This window comes from Mobula hypostoma, chromosome 7 (assembly GCF_963921235.1).
Source record: "Mobula hypostoma chromosome 7, sMobHyp1.1, whole genome shotgun sequence".
In the NCBI taxonomy this organism is placed as follows: domain Eukaryota; kingdom Metazoa; phylum Chordata; class Chondrichthyes; order Myliobatiformes; family Myliobatidae; genus Mobula; species Mobula hypostoma.
Genome location: NC_086103.1, coordinates 163,098,862 through 163,113,144, shown reverse-complemented (window position 1 = coordinate 163,113,144; position 14,283 = coordinate 163,098,862). Strand labels below are relative to the sequence as shown.

The 14,283-nt window shown below is 40.2% G+C and overlaps 1 protein-coding gene across 1 annotated transcript; it reads right to left on the bottom strand.

Moving 5' to 3' along the window:
* Positions 1-2,167: 2,167 nt before the first annotated feature.
* Positions 2,168-14,180, bottom strand: LOC134349072 (cytochrome c oxidase assembly factor 5). The gene is made up of 3 exons (XM_063052928.1): positions 13,931-14,180; positions 12,252-12,335; positions 2,168-5,275 (listed from the first exon to the last, which is right to left on the bottom strand). The coding sequence occupies exons 1-3, from the start codon at positions 14,030-14,032 to the stop codon at positions 5,234-5,236; spliced, it is 228 nt and encodes a 75-aa protein (XP_062908998.1). The 5' UTR covers positions 14,033-14,180; the 3' UTR covers positions 2,168-5,233.
* Between the last annotated feature and the right edge of the window lie 103 nt (positions 14,181-14,283).

The following is a 14,283-nucleotide window of genomic DNA, read 5'->3' as shown; positions in this document are numbered from 1 at the left end:
ACTGCCCTCGTGTGGCTGAAGTTGGCACTGAATATCAAAGCAAGTATACTTAACCTATCTTAAAAATATAGCAAGAGTTAAAGGACTTAGGTTTCAGCAAGATCTAGAAAAACTCATCCGTGCATCTATTTTTAGTAGGCCTGACTACTGAAATGGTGTTTTCACAGGTCTTAGTAAAACATCATTAAGACCACTGCTGCTAGAGCCCTTACTAATACCCAGAAAGTTGAACAGTTCAGATCACTATACTGGCTTCCTGTCCATCGAAGGATTGACTTTTTTTTATTACTACTGGTTTATAAAGAACTGAATGGTCTAGGGCCAAAATATATCTCTGCTCTTTTGCTGCGTTACGCACTTGTCTGGGGTGGGTCTGCTTACTGTTCCCAGGGTCAGCACTAAACATGGTGAAAACAAAACTAAACTAAGCTTTTGGTTACTATGCTCCACATAATCTGAAACAACCTTCCAGAGGATCTGAAGTTTATCCCATCTTCAAGCTCTTTTAAATCGAGGCTTGAAACTCTTCTTTTCGCTTCAGCTTTTAATTAGAATCTCCTGCATTGTAACTTATATTTATCATATTTATTTTTGTGTGATTTTATCTCTCTTAAATATTGCTTGAAATTGTTTTTTTCATTTTTAAATCTTGTTCTATGTAAAGCACTTTGAATTGCCTTTTTTTGAAAAGTGCTATACAAATATACTTGCTTGTTTAATTTTGATCAAGGTCAAACTCCATTCTGAGATAGAAACAAAGCACACTATAAAGGAAAAGACGAAGTGTGTAATTGTGATTTGCATAATTAAGTGAAATTAATAAAGGGTGCCTTAAAATTGTATATATTGCCGATTTATTTGCCATATAATATTGTAGTGGAGGCAACAAGGTATTTCCACAAAGTATTTTCAGCTTAAACACTCCCTCAGGAACAAGGATGATTTCCTTCCACTCCAGTTTCCAGGTTTTGAGGTAACTAATCAGGCCTTGTGAAAATAGCAGATTCATTCACAATGGATTGGGTGTGGCTAATTTGTGATGAAGTCTGCTCTTTCTGCTGTTCACACAGGGGTTCTGTGTTCTCCCAAATGTGGTCTTGAGATCCTTAATACTGCCCAGAATGTTCCTGCACCACTGTGGGAAGTCATTGACCAGAGATTTCCAGGAGTCAGTAGGGATCTTGCAATTTTCCCAATGATGCTTTGAACAGTGTTAAATATTTTTAGCTGTGAACCTTTGAATCATCTCCCACTTATAAAGGTCTGAAAAAAAGTGTTTGTTTCAGGAGTCATGTGAATGGCATGACCAGACCAACATAATTGACTAAGTGTAATGAGACCTGAACGCTGGAACTGTGGGCCTGGGAAAGAATGCTAGTCCTTCCAGTGAACTTGGAGGATCTTGCAAAGATGATGTCAATTTTATTTTTTCTTTTGCCAAGAGAGGTCTGTTCCAGATTGCTCAAATCTCAGAAGCATATATGTGGGCAGTGATTATTGCTGCCCATTGGACAATGTGTTTTGTGCTAGGAAGTAGATACCAGTCATCAAGTATCTACTTCCTCAATCAACCAACATGCCATTGAAGTTGGTCAATAAAGTTAAAGCCTTCCAAAGCAAGTATCTTTAACCAGGTGTTAGCTCTTTCAGAAACTTCGTAGATTTCAATTACATCACCTTCAATAGTCTTTTTTTGCCATTCAAATACAATGGAATTTTTTTGTTGAAGATGACAAGAGCCAGTTGACTAATTTGGTATGTCCTGATGAAGGGCCTTTGCACAAAATGTCTACTCTTTATTCCTTTCCATAGGTAGTGGCTGATCTGCTGAGTTCCTCCAGCATTTTGTGTGTGTTACTCCATTTGGCTAACAGTTGCTTATCCACCCAAAGACCATGTAGCTTGTTATCAGAAAATTCAACTGTTAACTAAACATGATTTGTGCCTTCACAGCTAAGACATGTGTGGATCAAAATTCACAGAGGATATCCCTGACATTTAACCTGCATTTAAAGTGGACAAATGAAACAATGTCATCATATCATTGTTTCATTTGAAATAGGGGTTGGAGTTCATCTTAATTTCTTGCATCTTTTCATTATTAGGGTCACAGAGAACTGTTTTCTGGTAAAGTGAGTTGAAGTTCCAAGGACAATTTAGATTGTTAGATTATGAGGACACACAGTCCTCTTTTATTGTCATTTAGTAATGCATGCATTAAGAAATGATACAATGTTTTTCCAGAATATCACAGAAACACATGACAAATCGACTTAAAAACTGACAAAAACCACATAATTATAACATATAGTTACAACAGTGCAAAACAATACCATAATTTGATAAGAACAGACCATGGGCACAGTAAAAGTCTCAAAGTCTCTCAGAAGTCCCATCATCTCACGCAGACGGTGAACATCCAGCGCCGCAAACTTGCAGATGCAGCATCCAACCACAGTCCGACTCTGAGCCCATCCGAAATCTCCAAGCCTCTGACCAACTCTCCGACACCGAGCACCATCTCTACGGAGCGCTTCGACCCCGGCCCCAGCAACAGTCAATAGGCAAAGCCGAGGATTTGGGGCCTTCCCCTCCGGAGATTCTCGATCGCACAGGAGCAGCGGCAGCAAAGCGGGCATTTCAGAAGTTTCTCCAGGTGTTCCTCCATGCTTCTCACGGCTGTCTCCATCAAATCAGGATTGTGCACGGCCCCCTAGTTAACACATACGGTATCATTCGGAAGGGCCGCACACGCTGCATCGCATTGCCACCTTCTCCTCCCTCCTCAATTGGAATAGAACACTAAATCAAATGCCTTTTAAAAATAACCATTTCTAAAATTCCTTGATCAACTAATGTAAAAACAGACAAAAATAGATAAAACAATCTCCTAAGGGCCACCTACTATTCTTCTTCAGCGTATGAATGAATGCACCTCTACGTTGAACACTAGTAATAAGCATTAGAAGTAGCAAGGCCACATGTAGGGGATATGCCCACCACCAAGAGTGGCAAGGTGATACTACCACTGACAAAGTCTCAAGGACACTAACTGTCAGACTGTGTCAGGTTGTGAGTGCAGCAACACAAGGGATAAATCTACTTGACCCCACTCTCACTAATCTATATGCCCTTGATAGCATTGATATTAATGACTATCAGAGTCATTGTTGCGACAAAGTGCTGTATAAAGGACACTCCTTTTTGCTTTGTGGCACTGCAAATATGCTAAATAGAAGATTCTTGCAATATGCTGAAGGAATTATTTTCTCCAGATTACTTTGGTTCATCTTTCATCCCCAGGACCATGCACTCTCCTACTCACAGTGACTTCAGATGCAATACCGTGCCATTTACCCTCTCACTTCCCATCTCTGCAACCCTAAACATTTCATCCATGTAAGTAAGCAACAATCAGAAGACTTATGGTAGACTCGGCCACTTTATTAGATAGAGGAGTGGAACCTGGTGTGGTCTTCTGCTACTGTAGCTCATTCACTTCAAGGTTCAACATGTTGTACATTCAGAGATGCTTTCCTGCCCACCAGTTGTAATCTGTGGTTGAATTACTGTCACCTTCCTGTCAGCTTGAACCAGTCTGGCCATTCTCCTCTGACCTCACTCATTAACAAGGCATTTTTGCTCACAGAACTGCCACTCAGTAAATGTTTATTCTTTTTGTACCATTCTATGCAAACTCTAGAGACTGTTGTGCATGAAAATCCCAGAAGATCAGCAGCTTCTAAGATACTCAAGCCATCCAATCTGGAAACAACAATAGTTCCATGGTCAAAGTCACTTTAATCACATCCCTTCCCCATTCTGATGTTTGGTCTGAACAATTGAACCTCTTAATCATGTTTGGATGCTTTTATGTATTGAGTTACTGCCACATGATTGGCTGATTAGATACTTGTATTAACAAGCTGTTGTACACATATACCTAATAAAGTGGCCAGGGTGGAGAAGAAGAAAAAACTTTTACTTCTTCCAATTTTGTATTTAGTTGTCCTGTGTGATACATTATGTTGGGGAGCACCTCTGCTGCATCTACTTGGGTGACCTAAGCTTCCAGTTGCCTTGCATGTTAATTCTCCATCCCATTCATACTCTCCTTACATCCCTTGAATGAAACTCCTAGCAAATCAAAAGTACGACATCTAAACTTCTGACACTGTGCATAACAGCAATTGGATTAAACAATGAGATCAACAATTTCAAATTAATTCAATTTTAACTGATGAAAAGCCATTTACCTAAAATAACAGCTAAGTACTGCTATCATTTTGTTTGCATTCAGATTTCCAGCATTACCAGTACTTCGCTGCAGGCTAGTACTTTAGAAGATGAACATTTAAACCAAGGACCTCATAGTTCATATTAACAAAACTGATTTTAAGACAATTCAAGTGATCAATAATTTTGCTCATGTGTTGTCTTGTTGGGATTCAGGTGTGTTAACTGGCTGCTAGGTGTTTGCTACTAGAAATGGTTCTGAAGAAATTACCAGGTTATGAAGCATTAAAAGAAACTTGAAAGGACATCAAACAATCTTTCTTTCATAAAATCTTTCAACAGGAAGAGTTACAGTTCAGTCCTGTCCTAAAGAAGGGGCTCGGCCTGAAACATCAACTCTTCATTCCTTTCCATAGGTTCCACCTGACCTGCTGAGTTTCTCCAGCATTTTGTGTGTATTACAGTTCACCAGACAACCAATTACAAAAATATTGACAACTTGTTTCTTTGTTTTGACTGTGATGAATACAAAAGTTGATTGCAATAGTATTTTACCAAAACTTGAGATATATTTACTTATTTTCATAACATGCCTATTATTTTATTAAATTACACCATCAATGTGAACTTCATTAGTGTGTCTTGTACACAATGAAAGACACTTCCCCAATTGTTAAATTCTGTAACAAAACAAATCTTTGTATTGTAAATAGTATCCTTAAATAAAATTAATTTCTCAAAATTGATGTGAAAATATCTGGAAACTTTATCTTGACCCGGTGCCCACAGAATCTCTTTAATTGCAAAATGATTTCAGAAGGTAAAAGGATCAAACAAGACATTGCACATGAGTAAAATTAAATTTAAAAAAAAATCTCTTCATTTCTCACAATAAACATTTGATACAACACCAATTTTCTAAGGTGTATGTACTGTCATTATTTTATTTCTGCAGCATATGCAAGTTCTGTATCATTGCTCCATTATAGCTGGATTGCTAATATCCTTTTCTTCCTCTGAAACGAGTTCTGTTATCCAGCTAAAAGAAATCATAAAGACATTAGTGCTTTATAATGCAGTGCTTCTGCACTTCAGAAACTATAGGGCATGATTAACACAACCACAACCTTTTGAGTATGCTCTATAAGGCAACATTCATTTCCAATTATTAACTTTTCTCCAAGATTCCAACCAGACTTAGTGCTGTAATTGGAAAAATACATTGGCTAATGGAAAGGAGCATGAACTCCAAAGAACACGAAGACTAACAAGTTAGACACAAAACTAATGCTATGAAAAATTAAGGGCTCCTTAGCAAAGGCAGGTTCTGCAACAATTTAGATATAATAAAGCAAGGGGCAGAATAGTAGCACAGCTCGTCAAGCTGCTTCTTCACAGCTCTAGTGACCCAGGGTCAATCCTGACCTTAGGTGCTGTGTAGACTTAGCACATCCTTCCCAGGTGTGGAGTTCCCCCAGTGCTCCCATATTCCAAAAACATGCTGGTTAGTAGTTTAAATGACCTTTGTAAATTGCCCTTAAACTGCATGAGTGGAATCTCAGGGGACTTGATAGGAATGTGGAAAATGTATAAACGTTTGTAGATCACAGTTAAAGTTAGTGGACTGAGATTGATCTTTTAGCAAGCACTGATTCCATGGGGCACCCCTCGAAGGTGTAAGGAATGCAAGATCTTAGAATCTTCTTAGCCAAATACAAGGTCACGGGACACTGGTGACTAGTTCTTTTAAGGAAAACAGGGATGATCCAAGAAATTATACACTAGAATGTTAAACACTTAAAATTGCGATAGGGAAATTATTGGAGACAATTCTTTGAGAGTATTTACTTGCATTTGAAAAAGAACAAACATATTTTGGTTAGTCAGAACAGCTTTGTGCAGGGAGGTCCGACATAAAAGACTTGATTGTGATTTTTAAGGTGGTCATACAGTGTAGCAGTTAGTGCCATCACTTTACAGTGCCAGTGATCATCAAAACTGGGGTTCCTATAACTGGGTGCTCTGGTCTCCTCCCACTTTCCAATGATGTATGGTAAATGCCAGTCGGTCCTGGACATGCCACGTTGACACCAGGAGCATGGCGACATTTGAGGGCTATACCTAGCACATCCAACACTGATCTGATTTGATGCAAATGGTGCATTTTTATTGTATGTTTTGATGTACATGTGACATATAAAGCTGATCTTTGAAGATGATTGATGAATTGAATTGACTATTTCTTACATCCTTCACATACGAGGATTAAAAATCTTTACGTTACATCTCCATTTTAATGTGCAATCATAGCAATTTATAATAAATAGAACAGTCAATGTAATATAGAGTACACTTAAGTCAGCGTGAGTTCATCAGTCTGATGGCCTGGTGGAAGAAGCTGTCCTGGAGCCTGATGGTCCTGACTTTTATAAAGCAGTACCACTCCCCGGATGGTAGCAGCTGGAATAGATTGTGGTTGGGATGGCTTAGTCCCTAATGATCCTACGGGCCCTTTTTACACACCTGTCCTTATGAGTGTCCTGAATCATGGGAAGTTCACAACTGGGCTGTCCGCACCACTCTCTGCAGAGCCCTACGATCAAGGGTAGGATAGTGCATGGATTTTGTAAAGTATTCAATGAGGTTCAGAAGATTAAGGAGGGGCGATTTTCTGACTGGAGAGTCTGTGACGGTGACATTCCATAAGGATTAGTACTGGGAATTTGGTTCTATAAAGTTCATTAACAAAGTATGCATCCATATACAACTCTGAGGACAGTCTTCTCCAGATAGCTGAATCTGAGTTGTATATAGATACATATTTGAACCTCTCCATCACCACCCTCTTGTCATCTACAGTCAAGTTAATTCTGTGTCCAACTCACATTGGATCCTACGTGACTTAACCTTCTGAAAATGTCTGCAAATGTTGCCATGCTTCCAGCTTCAACATCATCTCTAAATAATTTGGATGGAAACACAAGTGGCCTGATCAGTTTTTTAACAATACGAAAATTAGTGAAATTGTAAATTATGAAGATGGTTGTCAAAAGATACAGCAGGACATGGCGTAGTGAAAATCTGGACAGAGAAATGACACTTGGAATTTAATCCAGACAAGTGTGAAGTGATGCATTTTGGAAGGCCAAATCAAAGAGGAGAATACTCAGTAAATGGCAGGACTTTAGAATAGCTGATGTACAGAGAGTTCTTGGGGTGCAAGTCCATAGCTCCCTGAAAGTGAAAAGACAAGTGGATAGGGTGGTTACAAAGGCATATTCAAAAATCAGATGAAAACTCTGATTGGGAGAGTCCTCGCGCAGGATTCCCTAAAGGTTAACTCGTAGGTTAAGTGGTAAGGAAGGCAAATGCAATGTTAGCATTTGTTTTGAGTGGATGGGAACAGAGGGGTGTACATTTATTAAAGAGATGAGGAAAAAAATTCTTTAGCCTGAGGGTGGCAAATCTGTGGAACTCATTGCAGCAGACAGCTGTGGAGGCCAAGTCATTGGGTATATTTAAGGTTTTCGATTAATCAAGGCATCAAAGTTTACAGGTTTTAGGCAGGAAAATGGGGTTGAGTGGGATAGTAAATAAGGTGGAGCAGTCTCGATGGGCTGAATGGTCTAATTCTGTTCCTATGTCTTATGCTTGCTTTTTCAGTCAGGGCATTACTATAAAAATTAGCAACACATTGCAGCTGCATAAAATTTTGGTTAGACATATTCAGAGTACTGTTCAGAGTTCTGCGCACAGGTCTACTTGCCACACTATGGGAAGAACGTGGAGGCTTTGGGGAGACTACAGAAGTGGTTCACCAAGGAATGGACTAGCTACAAGGAGAGGCTGGACAAAATTGGCTTGCTTTCAATGGAGCACTGAAGGCTGAGGGACAACATGATAGAAGTTTATGAAATTATGAAGGGCATAGATAGGCTAGATAGTGAGTCTTTTTCCCCATTTAGAGGGCACAATTTAAGATGACAGTAAGGAAAAGATTAATGAAGATGTGCAAGGCCAGTTTTATTAATTCACTTACACAGTGGTAGGTACCTGGATTGTGTTTCTATTGGAGATAGTACAAGAACACATGATAGCAGCGTTTAAGAGGCATTTAGACCGTCATATGAATAGGCAGCAAAGAGACCACATGCAGGTGGATGGAATTAGTTACATTAGCATCATATTTAGCACAGTCATGTGGGTCAAAGGGCCAAAATAAAATGCCCATGTGGTACCATTCCACGGTCTATCAACAGTATACCAAAGTGAACAATTCATTATTTTCATACTACACTGGGTTTACAGTGATGCAGTCTTGCCAGAACTTTTTTTGGTAACTCTAGCTTACACTCACATGCAAAATCACTCATCCATGAAATTAAACAAATTGATTATGACTGGAACAGGGTTTATGGGAAAATACATCAAGGGTGGAATTTTTATAAGGTATAAACTGGGAAGATCTTAAAGAGTGAATAAGCAAATGCTTTGAGAGGCTGGTCAAGGATTACATCTACAGCTTGCTACCACCCAAACTGGACCCCCTACAATTCAGCTACCGACACAACCGATTGACAGATGATGGAATAGCCATTGCTCTACATACTGTCTTTAGACACCTGGAGAAGGATGCTTATGTGAGAATGCTGTTCTTGGACTACAGTTCAGCATTCAACACCATAGTTCCATCCAGGCTTGATAAGAAGCTCAGAGACCTTGGCCTTGACCCTGCCTTGTGCAGCTGGATCCTGGACTTCCTGTCAGATCGCCAGCAAGTGGTAAGAGTGGGCTCCCTCACCTTCGACCCCTCTGACTCTCAATACAAGAGCCCCTCAGGGCTGTGTACTGAGTCCCCTCCTTTACTCCCTGTATACCCATGACTGTATCGCCACCAACAGCTCCAATCTGCTAATTAAATTTGCCAACAACACTACATTGATTGGCCTTATCTCAAATAATAATGGTGTGGCCTACAGGGAAGAAGTCATCTCTCTGACACAGTGGTATTAAGAAAATAACGTCTCCCACAATGTCGCAAAAACAAAGGAGCCGGTTGTGGTTTACAGGCGGAATAGAGACAGGCTAGCCCCTATTGACATCAATGAATCTGGGGTTGGGAGGGTAAACAGCTTCAAATTCCTTGGCATCCACATCACCGAGGAGCTCACGTGGTCTGTACACACCAGCTGTGTGGTGAAAAAGGCACGACAGCTCGTCTTTCACCTCAGCCGGTTGAGGAAGTTTGGTATGAGCCCCCAAATCCTAAGAACTTTCTACAGGGGCACAATTGAGAGCATCCTGACTGGCTGCATCACTGAAGGTATGGGAACTGTACCTCACTTAATCGCAGGACTCTGCAGAGAGTGGTGCGGACAGCCCAGTGCATCTGTAGTTGTGAACTTCCCATGATTCAGGACATTTACAAGAACAGGTGTGTAAAAAAAAAAGGGTCTGTAAGATCATTGGGGATCCAAGCCATCCCAACCACAATCTGTTCCAGCTCCTACCATCGAGGAAGCGGTATCGCAGCATAAAAGCCAGGACCAACAGGCTCCTGGACAGCTTCTTCCACCAGGCCAACAGACTGATGAACTCACGCTGACTTGAATGTACTCTATATTACATTGACTGTTCTATTTATTATAAATTATAAAGTACATGATTGCACATTTAGATGGAGATGTAACGTAAAGGATGCAAGAAATAAAGTCAATTCAATTAACTGTCATGAGGTAAGACAGTTTTCTCTGTCCAGTGATGAAAGTTATTGTTAGTCACTATTATTTTCATTCTTCTATGTACTGTAGCAGAAGCTACTTGACAAGAAACAAAATAACTATCAATACCCAAAATCTGACATAAAATGTTGTAATGCTCAGCTCAGGCTGGACTTGGAGAGGAAAATTTAACATTTCAGTTTAATTGATCAATAGTTATTGAGCAATTCCAACAGTCTCTATTTTTACCCAACCTCAGTTGAAGTTTTCTAATATAACAAATACAAATCATTTAATTGAATTCAACTCAGTTTGAATTACTAATTGAAGTACTAAGCAGAAGAAAAACATGCCTGGGTCTGATGCTGGAATGACTGCTGGTCGTTAGTCAGTTTAAGTGATTAGCATGAGTTATGGGAGTCTGCAATTCTGCTAAGATATCCCTGGCCAAGCACGGTTGACAGAAACTCACATATCCAAACTGGGGCATGGCCTGGAACATAGTTAATGAGCATAGCTCACTCATGCTCCAGCAATTTGTGGTATTTCAATCAGCTAAGACCATAAGACATTGGAGCAGAATTAGGCCATTTGGCCCAGAGTCTTATCTGCCATTCCATCACGGTTGATTTGATATCGCTGTCAACCCCATTCTCCCGTCTTCCCCCCATAACTTTTGATGCACTCACTAATCAAGCACCTATCAAACTCTGCTTTAAATATACTCAGTGACTTGGCCTCCACTGCCTTCTGTAGCAATGAATTCCACAGATTCACCACCCTCTGGCTACAGAAAGTCCTCATCTCTATTCCAAATGGACGTCCCTTTCATTCTGAGCCTGTGCCCTTTGGTCCTAGAATCATCCTCTCCACATCCACTCTATCTAGGCCTTTCAATATTCTAGAGGTTTCAATGAGATTCCGTTCCCCCCCCCCCCACCATACTTCTAAATTCCATAGAGCCAAAAACCCCTCATACATTAACCTTTTCATTCCCAGAGTCATTCTCATGAAGTTCCCCGGACCCTCTACAATGCCAGTAATCTTCTTAGACAAGGGGCCTAAAACTGCTCACAATACTCCAAGTACAGCCTGACCAGGGCCTTATCGTGCATCAGCATTACATCCTTGCTCTTATATTATAGTCCTCTTGAAATAAATGCTAACATTGCATTTGCTTTCCTTATCACCAACTCAACCTGTAGGTTAACCTTTAGGAAGTCCGGCAGGCGAACTCTCAAACCCTTTGCATATCTGATTTTTGAATTTTCTCCTTGTATGGAAAACAGACTGCACCTTTATTCCTGCTATCAAGCTGCATGACCATACATTTCCCTACACTATATTCCATCTGCCTCAACTTCCCATTCTCCAAGTCCTTCTGCAGACTCCGTTTCCTCAACACTACCCACCCTCCCCCTACCTTTGTATCATCTGCAAGCTTGGCCTCAAAGCCATCAGTTCTGTCATCCAAATTATTGACGTACATTGTGAGAAACATTCTCAATACCAATCCCTGCAGAACACAACTAGTTACTGGCGGCCAACCAGAATAGAATCCCTTCATTCTCACTCTTTCCCTCCTGCCAGTCAGCCAATCTTCGATCCATGCTAGTATCTTTTCAGTAATACAATGGGCTCTTAACGTGCAGCACCTTGTCAAAGGCCTTCAACAAAGCCAAGTAAACAACATCCACTGACTCTCCTTTGTCCATCCTGCCTGTTATTTCCTCAAAGAATTTCAACAGATTTATTAGGCAAGATTTCCCTTCAAGGAAACCATGCTGACATTGGCCTATTCCAAGTACCCCAAAACCTCATCCTTAATAAATGGAATCCAACATCTTCCAAACACTAGAGTCATGATAACTGACTTATCATTTCCTTTCTTCTGCACCCCTCCTTCCTTCTTAAAGAGTGGAGTGACATTTGCACAGAAATTTTCCCACAAAATCACGGGTATCAAAACCGCAAACTTGTTGCAAAACCTCAAGCAGTGATATTTATTCTTCCATAAGTACGTATTAAATAAACACAGCCTAAAGGTCAAGGTATGTACTTTATATTAAAAAACACAAAAACTCTTGGAAGAAAGCTGTTGATTTTGTTTTTTGACAAAACTGAGAAATAAGACTCCACTTCAGAGAAAATAGAAATATCAAACTTGAGATCATGGGCACTGGAAGATCTGTAAACTCTTATAAATATTCAAAACAACATCAACTATTAGGTATACTGCAAATATGATGCTGTATATAAACATTAATAAATTTGACGCTTACAACTGATACATACCATTGACCTCTTACATTCAAAGAAAGTAAGCTGCAAAGCTTTGCAATGTCCTTCTTTCAAGCACTGCTTTGGTGTCTTTCCTTCCTACTTAAAGTAAAGAAGTTAAATTTAAGTAATCTGATGTAGACTTGACCCTATTACAGATGGTAGTTTTTTTTCCCCAAATGGCGTTCAATTTTGGGATGCAGTTCATGGCTGTTTGGCAAAATTGGGTATTTGCAGTTATTGAAAACATATTTGGGCAAATCATTCACCTTTATGTTTCCATAATCAATTTGGCCATGACAATATTTGTTAGCTGTACCTTCCAAATCATTTACTGCCAGCTCCTTTCCACCCCTCACCCACTACTTCTGGTTCCATACCCATTTGCCTCCTTGATTACTGTGTTCTATTATACAACCTCTGTCATTTAAAAAGCTGCATTTGTAAAGCAAAATTTATTATCAGTATCAGCAATTATAAGTATTGATCCTGTGATAGAATTTGGGAATATTATTTTCAAAATACTGCTTCTAATATAAAGTTGCGCACAGGTCTGATTTTATACTTCTAGATTCCAGAGGAACATCTTGTCTTTCTTATACAATTACACGTTACAGATTGTCGAAGTGGTTCAGCAGATAGTTCACCCACTTTGTGGATACAATGACCCAGGATCAGCCCTGACCTCCTGTGCTGTAGATATGGATTTTGCACATTCTGCCTGTGACAATATGTTTCTTCCATCCATGTGCTCCGATTTCCTCTCACATCCCAATGATGCAGGCTAATTAGTCCCTAAAAATTACATCTGCTGCAGGTCAGTAATAGGACAATCACAGTGAAGCTCTTGGACAACCAGTATGAAGTTGGGTAAAATGAAATATGTATGCAAATGCAAGTGCTCAGAACTGGCAGACTCAAATGGCTTGTTTCTGTGATAAATACAGCCAAACTTCCACCAATTTTTAAAACAGCTTTCTTAAGATGCCCTGCCAACAAAAATGTACATTTTACATAATTTCTTCCAGCATATTATTTAAAATATAGTAATATACTGTAGTTTATATTGTCCTTAATAATATCCATTGCCAGTCCTCTTTAAGTCTGTTCCTATCTCTTATCATCTACATTTTCAAATTGTGACCCGTTTGTAAATTTCCTGTTGGGAGTGTCCGAATACCCCAACTCTTAGGAAGCACTTTTGTATTCTTCACTCCAGTGTGAAAAGCATCAATCACTACTTCTCCTTAAACGTCCCTTGGCGAAAACATTCAGCCAATATCATAATAATAATATCAAGTTAAACTCATGGCATTTCAAAAATACCAACTGGTAGATAATTAAACAACGGCTCCCACACGATTTGTTTAACTGTTTCTGAGAATACTAAAGGAAATCCCCAAACCATTAGGAATTTCAGCTGAGGTCGCCTATGCTCAGGAAAACCTGAGAGTAATGGCCCATTGGGCCATCGCACCTGCACCCTCTCTTTTTTTCTGCAAGTATAGTTTAATTACTTTCACTGTCCTACTCCACAAGTGTTTTGTTTTCCAAACATTGAGGTAATTGCCACCAGATCGATCTCTGTTCATTAAGACAGGGCGAAACAATCAGCGCTGGTTAAAGTTCTCTTCGCCCACCCAACGCCTACCCCATAAAGACTCCTAGTTTAACTCCGAAAGTGCTATCCGCACCTTGAGCACACAGTCGAGTCCCAGTAAACAAGACTTCAGGTCTTCCTTCACCCCCGAACACGGTGAACCGTCCTCCTCCTTGTCTTCATAATACTTCGGCATCACGACACGCCGACCCCTCTGAATATTCTCGAAGGGACTCGCAGACCACTACCCCACCAACCTGGGTTAAGTACTCGACAACCCGTTCCCCCTCGCCTTGCCGGAGGGATTTGTCCCCACCGCCCTGACTTAACCCCCGGCGCACTGAATTCTGGGACAGTGCCCTCTCCACCGCAATGCCTCCTGGAAGTGATAGTTTCCGAGGGGCCACATCCTGGTCATGGCGGGGGTATGTCAAGGAACATTGGACT

Excerpts from the sequence above, each read along its gene's own strand:
- LOC134349072 (XM_063052928.1), bottom strand. The coding sequence starts at position 14,032 with ATGCCGAAGTATTATGAAGACAAGGAGGAGGACGGTTCACCGTGTTCG. Across the intron at positions 12,336-13,930 it reads GACTCGACTGTGTGCTCAAG|GAAGGAAAGACACCAAAGCA; the intron begins GTGCGGATAGCA and ends TACTTTAAGTAG. Across the intron at positions 5,276-12,251 it reads TTGAATGTAAGAGGTCAATG|CTGGATAACAGAACTCGTTT; the intron begins GTATGTATCAGT and ends GATTTCTTTTAG.